Here is a 15,677-nt window from a genome sequence, read left to right as displayed (position 1 = left end):
ATCTGAGGATCCTTTCCAAAAGTTCATCATTACTCAAACACAGACTAAGCAGGTATGGAACCAGTGGAGTGCTCAAGGTAGATAAAGTATAACAGCAGTTGCTGCTGTTTCTGTTCTTCTGGGTTCTTTCCTCAGATAGTCTCAATAGCCCACATCTCGGGGTTAGCAGTATTTTTCTAATTAAATAGAATTTCAAAGACAAATGCCACTCTCTTAATGCCAGAATTTGTCACAGACATGATTTCTTACAACAGACAGACAGACCAAAGAGAAGAAAGGTTAGCTGCTGCAGCATTCTTTTGGCTCTGTAAACTGTAGTGCCTCAACTCCCACTTGCTTTGCAAATGTTAAGGCTATTCAGCAGCTGTAAAATTTACTAAAAGTCTCAGACCTAAGTCTGGGAACCACTCAGGAGTGGCAGTATGTTACAGATTTGTTACCAGTGTGTGGCTTAAAAATGCTGGGTTTGGACTTCGATCCATTGTCATCCTTGTGAAGTGCCAGTCCCACAAGTATTCAACTGTTTGATTGGTCCAGGTTACTAACTTCACACAGCCAACCTCAAGTCATCTTGGGCACCTCAAACTATGTTCCCAATCCCTCCTTTTCAGTCTTTTTAAATGTTTGGTGGTACATTAAGGCCTAGTTCGTCAAGCATGTTCTTTTAACTTTTTTTAACCTTCTTTGAGAAGACAATCAGTTTTCTGACTAATAGTGTAGGATCAGTATGCTGTGTTCCACTGTGCTGGTATTCTCCAAAATCTATGTACTCTAGATGTAGAATTCCTCAAAAGGAATGTGACTTGAGCTTGCTTCTTAAGCTCAGAACAAACAAACAGTCCAGAGAAATACAGAATATCTTTCTAGGGAAGCTGTAATGTCTACAGTAATTTAAAGTAGTCTTCAGAAGACATTTTATAGAGTTGAGAATCCACAGATTCCCAGAGAAATTATGGAGGATCCAGACATCTGGGACCTATGAACTTAACTGTATTTGTTCTTTCCTAGACATCTGATCTCTTTCCATGCATCTGATGTGCCTTGCCCATGATAATTTTGTTTTGTGTTTAGTGCTCTGCTGAAGAGTGAGCTGAGACATTCCTGTGATATGTCCCCTAAGTTTAGGTCTCTTTACTGGTAAGAAATTGCTATAAACAATTGCAGTTGTATTTAATGACTGCAAGTTTCTTTCCATACTAGGTGATGCAGATGTACCTCCCCTTCTGTGGGATTGCCATATCCAATGCCCAGCTATTTGCAGCTTCAAGGAAGGAATATGACAGAAGCAGGGTAAGTGCAAAATGTACATTGGACCAGCATCAAACTTTTGTCTTTTTTCCTGCAGGTCCCAGCTCTGCATATGTGTTTACTAAGCAGACAGTTTTATTTCAAAAACTATATGTCTTGATTGAGGCAGCAAGCAGAGAGTGTGGGAGGGAAATACACTTGTAGTGGTGGCTGTGGTTTCCTGATGTCAGTTCCACATTTTGTGGTGCTGAAACGATTGCATTTGTGGCACAGGCAGTGCAGGAGAAAGTGTTACTCAGGCAGAGATTCAAGGTCTCATAAAATTCTACTAAACTCAAGCCTTTGCCATTCTGAATTTTTAATATTCAGTTCATGTGCAAATAATGTGGATATATCTTTATAAAATTAAGCAAGAAAAAACCCCATATGTGAAGGGTTTTTACAGCATATTTCCATAGAATACACATTCATGATCACTGGTGCCATGCATGCACTGGGACAGGAGGCTCTGAAGTGAAAATAATGCTGAGCTCCCCTGTCATTCCCTTGTCAGAAGGGTCTTTTATTTTTTGAAGAAACCAAATGGTAATTTTGATGGGTTTTTAATCATAGTTGGCTTCTTTTTTATCATCCTTTTCTGCAATAACATGAAATTATATTTTTGTTAGTTTGGATCACAGGTCCAAAACTTCAGTAGAAATCCCTCTGGTAATGTTGAACCTGCTCTTCCTTCACAAAATATTAAAAATTTGTGTCAATTTTGTTGCCATAGTCATTAAGAACATTCTTTGAATGAAGATTTCAGTGGATCACTCATATAAAATCCATCCCAGATATGATGCCTCCTTTGCAATGCATCATGTATTTATTAATTCTACAACCAATACAAGAGTTTTCTGTCCTTGAATATAGGCTTTACTGGAAGTAGTGAATGACCTCTTTGAGGAACAAACTGACTTAGAGAAAATTGTCAAGAAAATTATGCATCGGGCCCAGACTCTACTGAAGTGTGAACGGTGCTCAGTATTACTTCTGGAAGATATTGAGTCTCCAGTAAGTAGAGTTGCATGCCATATGTAAGTACTGGACTGCAGGTATTTTTCAGTGCCTTGTTCCTAAATGTAAGTTAGGTACACGTTGAAACTTTAGCAACACCCCTGTTGTGTCTCTATCCTAGTCAGCTTATATTGTGATAGCAGTAAGCTTCTACATTGAGCAGGTGAAATGGAAATCCAGCTTTCAGAATTATTGAAGTATTTTTGGTTTTTTGCAATTACTCTACTTGACCCATGAATAATTATTTCAATGCAGAGCTCTGTTGAACAGATGAATGTAAACTGTATGAAAGTATTTGACAGTTTTGACAGGGGCTTTCACTGGGACTTTGCAGTACTGATATTCATGGGATATGAGAGTCTTTTAAAAAATGTTTAAAGTTTTTATGAGTATTGTTATTAGTAATAAATTAAGTGGCTGCCTTTATATTGGTAGCTCCCTCCAGTGTTTTCAGGCTATTCAATATAAGCTACCCTCCTTTCTACTGATTTGAGAAGTAGTTTAAGGATAAAATATTGTTTCTAATATTTTTTTTCCTACCCAATTATTATTTTTATATTCACTGATTCTGCAGTTAATTATTTGTTGCTGGGCTGTGACAAGTCAGGGACAGAATCATAAATTTGTTTGTATGGGAGAAAAAAAATCCCCATTCTTTTCCTTGGAGGAAAGAGATTATTCACGTTTCATTTCAGTTAATAAAAATTAAGAACTTTCTATGGAATATGTCCTAAATTATACCAGCTTTCCTAAAAGCAAGATTAAGAATTTTATTTCACTTGTGTTCTCTACTATAGAATTTTAATCTTTGTAGTTAATTTTCTCTTTCTAGATTCCCCTAGCCACCCCCCTCCCCAATTTTATAATTACATTATATAGTACATTCTTATGAAATGTCACTGTGTTTATAAGTACAATATGATTTTTATTTTTCACCAAAATGTCCATTGTGTTAGGGTGTTGTGGGTGGCAGTTCATTTTTCTGCTCTTGGTACTATTTCTGCCTTTGAGCTGTGAGGGCCTTTTCCCAAACCACAAGCAACAAGTTCTTATTCCTTTAGAGAAAATTGTGAAATATGGACAAAAAGCTTAAACTTTTTCTAAGTGGTCATAATTCTTAGGTTCATTTGGAGTAGGAGAATAGCATCTTACCACCCACTTGGTAATTTTTACAAGTGTCAAAACAGTTCTTTTCCTGACTTTCTCCAGTTTTGGGGGGTGAACATATATATCAAAATAGATTTCCTTAGAGTAACTCAATGTCTAACCATGTCTAAAATACTGTCATTTGTACATTGTGCAGAAAGCTTTTATGATTCAGAACCAAAGTGAAGATGGGGACACATCCAAAAACATGGCCTCTCTTCTGTGTCACTTTTTGCCACTCCTAAGACATTTCACTTATGTGCTTCTGACACAAGTGTGATTGGTTGCAGTTAGTAATACAAAGCTGCCTTTCTGTTTATTTTCCTATATTAAAAAAGTGAAGTGTGAGTAAAGCTCCATACTACATGTCCCAAAAGCCTTTAAAGGGAAGCGTATACGCTTGTGGAAAATAGTTTTCTGAAGGAATCTGAAGATATAATTTGATTTGATATTGATTTTTAGGGAACTGCGCACAGCGTGTATTTTAAACATGAATTCTCCATTGAGAGAATACAGATTTGTAATTTTATCCTAAGACTACTGGATAAAAATACAGTTTAAGTAGAGGAACCTTATGTTACTGTTTTCTTAGATGTTTATTCATCTTAATAGCAATCCTAAGTTACTTCTTTTGTTACAGGTGGTGAAATTTACAAAATCTTTTGAATTGTTATCTCCAAAATGCAGTGCTGATACTGACAACAGGTTAGTGCTCATGTCTTCTGTGGTTATGGATAACTACATTTTTCACATAATTTTAAGGTTTGCTTGGTCAAGACTTTATTTTCTTATGGAACGTTGTATAGACTTGATTGAAGAATGTGAGCCTACGTTTTTTACTCAGGCAAGACACCTGCTTGCTTCAAATGGACAGGTTTGAATAAATATATTGAATAAATATATGTGCCTATATTTTTTGTGTGTGTATATATGCACTAATGTTGTATCAGTGTCTCAGGCAGGAAACCAGGGGAAAACTGACTTTTTATGATTGAACTCATTGATAACATGCAGTTCTTGTTTTGCGTGATTAATATAGAAGCAAAATTTAGAAAGTTATTTTAGATTGTTGATCTCTTACAAAATTCCTCTGTACAGTTGTGTTGAGAGGTTTCCAGTAAAATTTTATTTCTGCTGTTGTTAAATTGGAAAGCCTAGAAACTGCAGAGCATATGTATTTCCTAGAAACTGTGTTCCTGTGACTAAATCTTGTCTGGGAGCCCAGTCAAAATGGAAGTATATGTTTTGCTTAGTAGGATCTGTAAACATTTATAAAGGGCCACTTTTAAGTAGTAAAAGCAAGATGTTTGTTCATGTGGGGTGGTTATATCAATCCCTGTAAGGTTACACAACTGGCAGCAGTTCACACAAAATGTTCTGTATACCAAATGAGGGCGTGAGGATTCAAGGCTACTGTGAGAATATTTCTTCCATCTTTCAGGGCTCAGTGTTTATCACATAGGTTTTATGCAGATTAATTCATACTGATTCTGAAGGAGAATTTTCCATATCAAATGTCTGTCATGGTGATAAACCTTCTCATGGATTGATTTTGCAGCATTAGAAAAATGGGTAGTGTTAGAAAATTTCTAAGATGTGCAAGCTCACAGCAGAGTCCAGGGTCACACAGAAATATGGGTAGAAGCTATCTCCCTTCCATGTCCTGGTATGGGAATGGTGAAGCAAATGGAAAACAAGCAATAAAAAAATAGGATGATTTAAATATGAATAAATAATCTGTTGATTCATCTAGGAATCACAAGTTGCTGTTTTTGACAAAGAGTTTCAGAGTAGCAGTTGGTCTTTCCTAGGGGGTGAAAATACATTTCTTTTATTCAGGGACAGGAGCATGAATCAAGGAATGTGGCTGTTATTCCTGTTTTTCTCAAACTTGATCTGTAGCCAGATTAGTCAAAACAATGTAGAGTGGTATCAAGATAACCAAGCTGGCTCATTTTTGTTACCATAGTTATATTAGCATGTTGCCACAAATCAGTTTGTAGTAGCCTGCTCTGCTTGTAGTCAAGTCAAGATTATTTTAACTTTAGTCCAAGACATGAATAAATACATAACCTGGTAGCTAGTCTTTATAAGATTCATAAAGGTGTATTTTAATAAAGGTGCATTTTAACATAAAGATGTATCACTTTTTCTTTGATGATTTTATCCTGTGGAGAGTGAAGTTGCTTTTACAAAGACCAAGGTTAGACTGGCAGATATGATGTCACATTTGGAGCTAGCACAGGCACAGCTTGAGTTATTGGCACTATTGTGAAAAAATAAAGGTTATTTAGGATACAGAACAATGCCGCGAGCCCTTGACATTTGAGCATTTTTCTAGTGAGTTTTGCCCTTTTCATTCTGCATTCTGCAGCTGTAACTGATGTAAAGTCATGGGACTTTTCATGTGGGGAAAAAAATGGCAAGACGAGTTTCTTCATCATTATAGCAGTTAAGAAAAACATTATTTCTTTGAAATTTTAGTTGAAATCCAGAGACATTTTAGGCTGATAACAGTTCTCATTATGTTTTATCTAAATGAGAAAGAAGGTCCTAAGACAATATTTCATGCCCTAATATACTTTCTCACACAGTTTTAGATGTTGGCTTTGCTTTTGCCCTCCTTAAATCTGCATGATAGCAGCTCACCTATTAAGTCCCTAAATATCATAATAAATACTCATACTTATTTTCTTTGCTGATCTTTGTAAAGAAATACCTTGCAAGGCCACACTTTTCTTCTGTTTATCTGTTCAGTTTCCAAGTTTTCATCACACACCATGATCAAGTTTGTTTATTATCCATACTGACACACTGATGCTCTTGTTTTTCCCAATGATTTTCTTCTTGAAGTACAAGTTTGCCAAGTCCCCTAAATTTTCTCTCCCTTTGAAAAAATATTACATAAATATTAGAATCCTTGGGGGCTCAGTTCTGATATGATCTAGATGAAGATGAGCCTGATGGAATGTGCTGTGGAGTGTGCCTTTCCTGCACAGAAGCAGCAGTTTTGGCAGATGAGATTACATTTTAGCAGGTAGCTGAGATGACAGTTCTCTAACCTGGGTACCAGTGGTAGTGGACAGGTCTCCTGCCTGGGCCAGAGCATGAGCTGTGTGGGCAAAAATATCTGTGCTCCTTCCCACCTGGGCTGGTACAGAGGGAGTGCTGAAATCCCCCAGTTGTTTTACTGTCTCTGGGATGATGTGCCTGTCTTCTGGAGTGTGGGTGTTGAGTGTTTGTTAGGAATGGAGAGAACATAATAGAACCCACCTTTATAACTTATTTATGAATGTTATCTTGTTTCTTTTACTTGAATTCATTATAAATGTGATTTTTTTACTTAGCTCAAAACCTGTTATATTTATGTAAAAGTCTCTGTCAAAGTATACACATAATATTTATTACAGTCACTCAAAATTCTTATCCCAAATGAAAGTGGATTCCTTTAGATTTCTGTAAATCATTATTATTTTTATTTATAGTCTTTTAAGAATATTTTCTTTTCAATAAGTGACATAGGTGAATTAGTCTCCAGAAAATCAAAGCAGTCAACAAAAATCAATCCTTTCACTTTGATTGAGTCTTTCAAGGATTTTACTGTTCAGCCTGCTTTCATTCATGAGGAATGCTTCAAAGCCTCAAACTATTGTAGACTTCTCCATAGTTTCTTAGTAACTTTTTTCTAAGTAGTGATTTTCAGGTGTTAAAAGTTTATCAGTTTTCTTCTCAAGACTAAGACAACAGGCAGTTTTTTTTTTTATTCACTCATGAGTAGCTAGACATTTCCAATGTCAAGAACCTGCCTGAAAGAAGTCAAAGAGAACTTTCCTACTGATTAGGTGAGGTATGAGGTGAGGTCTTTAAGGTCTGCTAGACACTGAATTTTCTGGAGAAGCTGCAGTGGAGCGTGGTGAGTTGAGGCCATAATTCTAGTGTCTTATGCTCATTGAGTGATAGCTCTCTGGCCCCTCAGTAATTATGGCAGAGGCTCAACCGGGTAAAACAAAAAAAAGGAAACCTTCATGTCTTGTGTGACTACTTGGATCTACCTGCTGTAATTTACTTGAAGTATTGATTTAAGACTTATTTAATGATCCCTTCTTCAGCCATTCAGATATGGCATTTCAGATGCCAAAATTTTTTAAAAAGTCATTTTGACAGGAAAGTTATTGAAAATAAAACTTGAAAATATCACAGATTATTAGATTAATTTTAAAAATCTGAAAAGTATATATTTTCAGGTAACTCTACAGAAAATATTTTTAGAACTGGTTGCTTTTCATGAGCAGTCCTGTATCCTACAGAAACTTAGAACACAATCCACTGTTGAGTCATAGGTAAAATATATCAAATATTTAATTTACTTGAGATACCAATGCTGTTTTCAATAGAAGGAGTTACGTAAAGGAGAACATTTTTGAGGTACCATTTCAATAATAGCAAATTATTGTTCTATAGTTAATTTTTAGTAACCGTTAAAAATTGTGAATGGTTCAGATGTTCCTATTAATGTGCACTTAAGACATGCTGGACTTGTAATTAACATTGACTGTATTCTTTTCTTCCCTTGCCCTGCATTTTGATAGTTTCAAAGACAGCATGGAAAAATCATCTTATTCTGACTGGCTAATAAACAATAGCATTGCTGAACTCGTCGCTTCCACAGGTCTCCCAGTGAACATCAGTGATGCCTATCAGGATCCTCGCTTTGATGCTGAGGTAAGAGATTTTTACAAATGTCATTATATATTACTTTTGAGCACTGTGACTAAATAAAAATTTTGTTTTGATATCCAAGTGGCTGTGAGACATGTGAATATTTATTTTGAATTATTTTTTCTATTCATTAAGTTGTCTTTCTGGTCTTCTATGGTTTTATACTGCAAACACAGATCACTGAATTAGTCTATGACTTTAAGCAGTTACTTTGTTCATTATTCTTTTTTTTCCTATTTATAAGTGATTCCCCTACCAATTGCCTTGATATTTATGCAAATTGATTTTTATTGCTGAAAATTTGTTGGTGTTCAGCATTAGCAGCACCAGTGTTGTTAGCTGTTGGGGTGGCTGGGGCTGTACACAGACAGAGTGTGAACAGAGCTGGTATCCAGACAGACAAATGTTGTTTGTGATCTAAGTTAGCCAACCAATAGTTTAATTTGCTCAAATACACACTGGATTGGGTACTTCTTCAAGATACATATCACTCCCAGTGAAAGTTGTTTGTGTATCTTAAGGTATTTGTTTCCTGTTAGAAAGGTGTAGCTACAGATAAAAATCTAAGTATACTTAACATCTAAATAAATGTTAGAGGTCTATGGAAGGAAAAATCTTTTCTGAATTCTAATCCAGAATTACTATGGAGGACTTGGCCAGCAGTCGGACAGCAAATTAATCACAGCCTTGGTCAGAAAGCTTCCTAAAATATATTACTACAGTAAGTGTTCTTGGAAGTGTTTCATGTTGAGAGTTTGCTTGGTTCCAATTTTATTCCACGTGTTATTAAAGGGATTATCTCTCAAACCAGCAGAATTTTTTGCAACAAGAAAAAATAAAAGGGGCCTGCTATAGTAGTATAAAAGAAAACTCCATTGATGTTAATCTGTTCAGAATTGCAAGAAATACAATTAATGCCTGGGGTGCTTAGATATGCCAACTTAAAGCATGCTAGTCCTTGATGTTTGCAACTGTCCTTGTATTATACAATCTCCTGAATAATTCAGCTATCTCTTATTTGTTTCACCGTTAGTTCTTTCCAAGTTGGAGGCACTACCCAATATATATAAAGAAAATTATACAAAGGGCAATAATGATTTTCTTTTGATGGGTTCCTATGAAAATTTAATTCTTAAGTTCAGTTTTTCTACTCAATTATTTCTACAGTCAAGAGTAGTAAGAGGTACGTAGTATCCCTTATTACTTAGATAGGAGCAAACATACATTTGTAGTTATGAACAGAGATTCTGTTCTCTGCTTCTGTTGAAAATCATCTCTTATTTCTTTCTTAGAATGCTACTTCTCATCTACAAATGTTGATGTTCAATTTTCAACTCATTAATCAAGAATTTAATGTGAAAGTATTTTGCAGTTCATTTTAAGACATACGTTTGAATCAATTATTGCCCCACTCCCCTGGATTTTAGGTGGCACTCCACACTGGTTTCAGTGATGAGTTCTGAGTACATATAAATAAGCAGTAATCTAATTAAAACCTAAGTTATGTCTTTTGCTAGCTAGGAGATCACAGTGATCCCATCCTGCTTCCCATATATGGATTATTGCTGGTCTTTTAGTTTTCTTCTACTAAAGACTGACTGTAGCAGTGGTAGTTTTATTAAGAGAACATCTCCTGATCTTCTGTGAGTGGACTCATTCCACTCTCTTAATCTCTTTTGAAAAACTGTTTTCATTAGATTTTGCAGCAGTGACACTAAAAAATAAAGCTTATTAATTGTAGAAAAGAGAGAATCAGTGACACTTAAAATAAATTGTGAAGCTGTATACTGTATTAGCTAGAAAACAATAAATGAGGCAGTAAATTGTCATTGGAACAAAAGGACCAGTTATCTCAAATCTAGGGTTTGGCTCCATCCTTACATTTCTTACTGACTTGCATTTCTGCACAATTCCCTACTTACTCTCACCTTTTTTCTGAAAATGTGTATTTCCCGTAAGCCTTCTTTTACAGCTGCCTCGCTAATTCCAATTTTGGTTTGACAATTGGGAAGAGTACTTCTAAGGCAAACTTGTTCAGTGAAAGTTACCTCTACTAATCCACCAGTCTAAGTAATCCAGAATTTGTCTGGATGTTGCCTCAATTATAGTTTGTCTTTAGAGCCAAATCAGAGTCAAATAGTGTAAGCTTAATTTAGCAAAGATGCCAATGTTTGTGTATTCTTTGGCAATTTTTAGAATAATTCTTATGACTTTTGGTTACTGTAGATGAAGTTTCAGCAGAATTTTTTTCTGAGAGCTGATACATGTGAAATGACATTTATAATGTAAACTTACTCCTTGACATTTCTATTACTATGATTTAAAAGGCTGAAAATGGCACCACTAATGGAAGCTCTCATTTCTGCATTTTAGGCTGACCAAATTTCTGGCTTTCACATAAGATCTGTTCTGTGTGTTCCTATATGGAACAGCACCCACCAAATAATTGGTAAGACATCCCTCATGGCTGTGTAATTTTTGTGCTACTGTAAATTTAGTTCTATCTTTTTAATTCTGTGTTCCTTTTTCTTCTTTTTCCCTGGCTGAATATTGTTAAGAAGTTACAGTTCCTAGAATGCATGCTAAGTACCCAAGAAGGGATGTTTTGACTTGGATACTGTGTGGAATTTTTCAGCTTTCCAGCTGTGTTAAGTTATATATAATGAGATGAAAACAGAAATTCTAACCATTTTATTGAAAAATGTTTTGTATGCATTGATGTTTTCCTTGGGTCTCCCTCTTTAGTACATGGGCAACTGTGTGCAGTCAAGCTAAGGGTTCATTTCCCTCTAACTATAAACTCTGGGTGCAGTCAGGGAAGATTTGCTGCAGGGGCTGTGGCAGTGGTTGGAGTTGCCTGCTGCAGTGGTGGATCAGGATGTGACAGTTTCAGGAGATCTTTGAAAGGATTCTTTGCAGCTATGCTACACCAGCAGTTGGCCCTGTGTTATTACCTGCTTTTGGCACAAAAAGGTTTGTAAATAACAGTGCCAGATTCCTCTGCTAACGTTCCTCAGAAGAACTGACGTCAAAGCAATAGCAATTTATACTGGCAGGGCAAGAGTTAGATCCCTGTGCATTGTGGCTGCCAGGGAGAGCTGAGATGGGAAGTGCTTTGCTGAAGGCACTTGGTGCCATGCAGGGTCTTTGAGCTTCTTTAACAGAGGTGATGTGGGAGTTGAGTCTTATAAAAATACGTCTTGCTGTTTGTTGTGAACTGTGTCTTATCTGCAAGAATGAGAAATAATCTGAACTCTTGTCAGCAGATTACTCTTGCAGTATTTTTCTAAGGGCTTATTGTAGATAAATGAAATAGAAATGTTTGTTGTAGTAGAAATCACCATTAGTTCAGAAAATGCATTTTTCATTGGCTTGGTAAATTAATGAACCAGTCATGAGTAAAAAGGGTTTATATACCCAGATGATGCTAAACTAACTAAGATTTTAGGAATGAAGGTACTGATTCAGTAATTTGTATTGGAAACTACAAATTTTTAGGACAACTTATGTGATTGCTGTCAGCAAAGTGATCAAGATCTTTCTCAAATAGATCTTTAACCTTTTGTGAAAAGCACTGTGAGTAACTTTTCGATTTGCAGTATTATACTTAGAAGGTAAAGAATAACAGCTGAGAGTACTAGTATCAAAACAATCAAATTACTGCGCATCTGCGTCTAATTATTTTCAGAATAAATATTTGCATTTTGCTTTTCAGTTTGAAATATGTGGTTTACATTTTACCAATGAATAAAACATTCTGCATTGTGCATTAATGAATGAAGATTGTAATTCATATTAACTCTTTTTAAAGGGGTAGCTCAAGTGTTGAACAGGCTTGATGGGAAATCCTTTGACGATGCTGACCAGCGACTGTTTGAAGTAAGAGGCATTCAGTTCAGCATTAACATACTTTTTGGCATTTGGTATTTCTCAGTAATCTGCTTCAGTCCACTCCAGGGATGGGGGGAGACTATCTTGGTTATATTTGTGGTTTGACATTAATTCTCAGAAATCCTCACTTAGAAGGTGGCATCCTAATTAAAACAAATTTCTGGCATCTAATCTCTCATCTGGAGGCCAGTGATTCACCTGCATTCTTAAAATAACATGTTTAAACATGATTATTCCTAATATTTCCTTGCAGTTTCTTTTCATGATTAAGCCAGTGTTCATCTTTGTGCTTGTATTGTAACTGATTCATAATTGACTCTCTTTTGTCTCTTTTTAAATTTTAGGCTTTTGTTATTTTTTGTGGCCTGGGTATCAACAACACAATTATGTATGACCAAGTGAAGAAATCCTGGGCAAAACAGTCTGTGGCTCTTGACGTATGTGTACATCTTTGTGAAACCTTTTCTTGCTCCTAACTATTGCATGTAAAGAAGCCCGCTATATTTTTTAAAACTATTATTATTTAAACTTCTCTAACCAAATTCAACAATATAGCACTGTGGTCTGTTACATGACTGGAGATTTTAAACATTATCATATTAAAAATAATATTGGTGAGAAGAAAGCCTGGAGTTTTGAGGATAGCTTTACAAATTCACATTATTGCTACTACAACAATAATTAAGAGCAGTTTGAATGAAATTTTAGATCTTTCGAAAAAAGCATTATTCAAGACTGATTAATCTTAAAACATTGCTCTGAGGAAAGGGTAACATCACTAAGATATTGGTATTGTTTTAAATTTCACGTGTGATAAGAGAAGAAAATAATCTAGTTATCCCTGATGTGTGCACCTTTTACCTGTTGAATTCCTTTGAGTTTCTCCAGTACTCACCATTACAATAAGATCCACAAAAATAACATTTTTGAGATATGAATGAGATATGAAATTCTTTCTATTAACAGAAAAATCAAACCCAACTGAATTACTTTAAAGAGGCTTTTTTTTCCTTTGCTTTAGGGTTTGAGATATTAATCTGCATAGTGGGGTTGCATCCTGTGCTGCACATAGACTTACTAAAGCTTTCCAAAGTCAGTAAGACCATTAGTGTTAGAAATCCTAAGCAGAAGTGGCTTTCTTTATTATTTGTATATATCTACCCATGTAGGAGGAAAAGTTAAAAGCTTACCTTTACAGGCCTCCTGCAAGATCCTTATACTTTACATGTCACAGTCATGAATAAGTCTTCATATGTCCCAGGTATTTGTGCAATATGACACCAAAGAATGAGTGCTCCTCCTGGCAAGAAAAGCAAGCAGTGCTAGATGTCACACATAGAAATATAGGGACGAAACTTCACAGAGAAGTTTATTTGCCACTGAAATAAAAGAAAATTAATTTTTTTTGGTTTAAAATACAATTTCTTTCTTTGATCCAAAAAAGACTAATAACCATATAGCTTACATGTAGAGTATAGATTTGATAAATAGCCATTAATCTTCAATTAAGAGTAATTCTTTCTATAAATGTGCAACAGCTCTTGATAATATTTCCATAAAGTGACGGAAGATGCAGGAGAAAAGTACTGAACACTAGAATGGTATGAGACGAAGGACTGTGGATTTTCACTAATAGAATACTTCATTAGTATTTATGCATTTAGCTATAATGGCAATGAATGGCACTTGAAATTACATTGATATCAGATGTAAAATAAATGGACTTGTTATATATCATAATGAGATTCTTATCCATATATACTGATACAGGTTTTCAGATAGTATTCTGATAAGATTGACTACTAAATAGAAGAGCAAAACATAAATAAATCATCAGGAAAGTTTGCCATGATTCAAAACCAGGCTAAATACTTTTTTTTATACTAAGGATACAAAATTTGCAAATTATCTAAAGATTAGAATAAGAAATACTAAGGAAGACTGTTAAAATCTAGAAGGATATAATGAATACAGATCAAGGAGAATTTTGCTGTTAAGTGTAATCTGTCATAGCATAATGTATAATTTGACTAATCTTACCTGTTTCTGAGAGAAGTTGCAGTATGGTCAGACAGAAAAATAGATACTATTTGAGAAAGGACATGATGTGTAATCATACAAAGTAAAAAGGGGTACAGAACCAATGAGTTTATGTTTTTATTTATTCTTGTATAGTGCAGGAATGGATTCCTGTTACTGTAAAAGGTGGCATCTCTAAAACTAATATGTCTTGGACTTACTGCCACAAGGTGTTGCAAATCAAAGCCCTGTGAGACAGTTTAGGTGTTTGTATGAATGAACAGAGACATTGATGGATGAAAATTATTTCAAAGTGAGAAGCCTGTATCAAAGCTTTAGCACATCAGCAGGTCAGGTGTTGCAGTGGGGGGAAGGACCTGTCCCAGCTGGGAGTGCTCTGGCTCTGGGAGCTCCCTCATGGACCAGCACAGCTCATCCCATGCACAGCCAGACCACGGTGGGTCCAGAACACAGGATGGCTCTTGTACCTTCTGCAGTGCTTGCTCAGTGTTAGTATCAACCCACAAGGATAGAAAGTACCACATATAAATGGATGCATACTAAGAGGTAAGAACAGCATGTGTCCAGTACTTTGTACATTTTATTTGATGCTGCTCTCTGCAGAATGGCATCGAAGAGAATGTCAGACACAGCACAGAGGTGCTGATATTTGGATGCAGCTATGTGCCACTAGTATAGGCATTAAAGCTTTTCAGTACAGCAAAAGGCATTTTTAAAAGTCCATAAATCTACTGTTATTTTTACATTAAATTCTTCCTCTTTTGATTGTAGAACTTCAGGAGAACAGTGTAGGAATCCTTATAACATTAAATTACTTACTGTTCATTATTCCCTATAAAATTCCCTGCAGTATAACTGCCAAATATATGCCTGATAACCTGTAATTAGATATTACATGCTGTCAATCAGAACAGAATTATCAGACAAACACTAATAAAATTTGCTTTATACATAACTAATTATACTGCAGTACAGAGCCCTGATATTGCTACTTGACAAGTGTACAAAAATGGTTTTTATGTTTTGTTCTGTGGCAGGTGTTGTCTTATCATGCAACATGCTCAAAGGCTGAAGTTGATAAATTCAAGGTAAGATTTAAGTTTTTAATGTACTAATTTCTGGAACTATAACTGTAAATTAATATTTGTCTAGATTATCTGAGAGAAGTTTTACATCATAAGCAGAAAATCTTAATTAAAAATTATTTACAATGGATATATTACATGTAAGGCTGTTAAGCATGGAAGGTGGAACGTTTCTTTTGTATTTCCATTTACCTTAGAATACACATCTGTAATATAGTTTCTATGACTCTCAGGATTCCACCAGTATCTTTGTATGTACAAGAGGGCCATACTTGATTGCTGTCAGCCATTGAAAGACAACTCTCCTTCATAGCCTCAGTAGTTGAAATAGCAGCCTGCTATGTTACTCTTTGGACTCAGATGCTCATGTGATGAGAAGCTAATCTACTTGTTTTCCCAGTTGACGTCATTAATAGATAGACCAGTTTCCAAGTAAGAAATGTCTTTTTGTTATCCATTTACCTTGAAGGCATGCAACTATCCATTTAATGG

The 15,677-nt window shown here is 35.5% G+C and overlaps 1 protein-coding gene across 2 annotated transcripts in view; it reads left to right on the top strand.

Moving 5' to 3' along the window:
- Positions 1-15,677, top strand: part of PDE11A (phosphodiesterase 11A) — a 107,488-nt gene that overhangs the window by 39,923 nt on the left and 51,888 nt on the right. For both annotated transcript variants that reach the window (XM_068195983.1, XM_068195984.1), the window contains exons 3-10: positions 1,201-1,290; positions 2,161-2,301; positions 4,091-4,155; positions 8,040-8,172; positions 10,543-10,618; positions 11,981-12,048; positions 12,405-12,497; positions 15,138-15,188. In XM_068195983.1, the coding sequence (XP_068052084.1) occupies positions 1,201-1,290; positions 2,161-2,301; positions 4,091-4,155; positions 8,040-8,172; positions 10,543-10,618; positions 11,981-12,048; positions 12,405-12,497; positions 15,138-15,188 (717 nt within the window). The remainder of the gene's footprint in view (positions 1-1,200; positions 1,291-2,160; positions 2,302-4,090; positions 4,156-8,039; positions 8,173-10,542; positions 10,619-11,980; positions 12,049-12,404; positions 12,498-15,137; positions 15,189-15,677) is intronic.

The sequence above is a fragment of the Anomalospiza imberbis genome, chromosome 7 (genome assembly GCF_031753505.1).
Source record: "Anomalospiza imberbis isolate Cuckoo-Finch-1a 21T00152 chromosome 7, ASM3175350v1, whole genome shotgun sequence".
Classification (NCBI taxonomy): domain Eukaryota; kingdom Metazoa; phylum Chordata; class Aves; order Passeriformes; family Viduidae; genus Anomalospiza; species Anomalospiza imberbis.
This window is presented reverse-complemented; position numbering and strand designations above follow the sequence as displayed.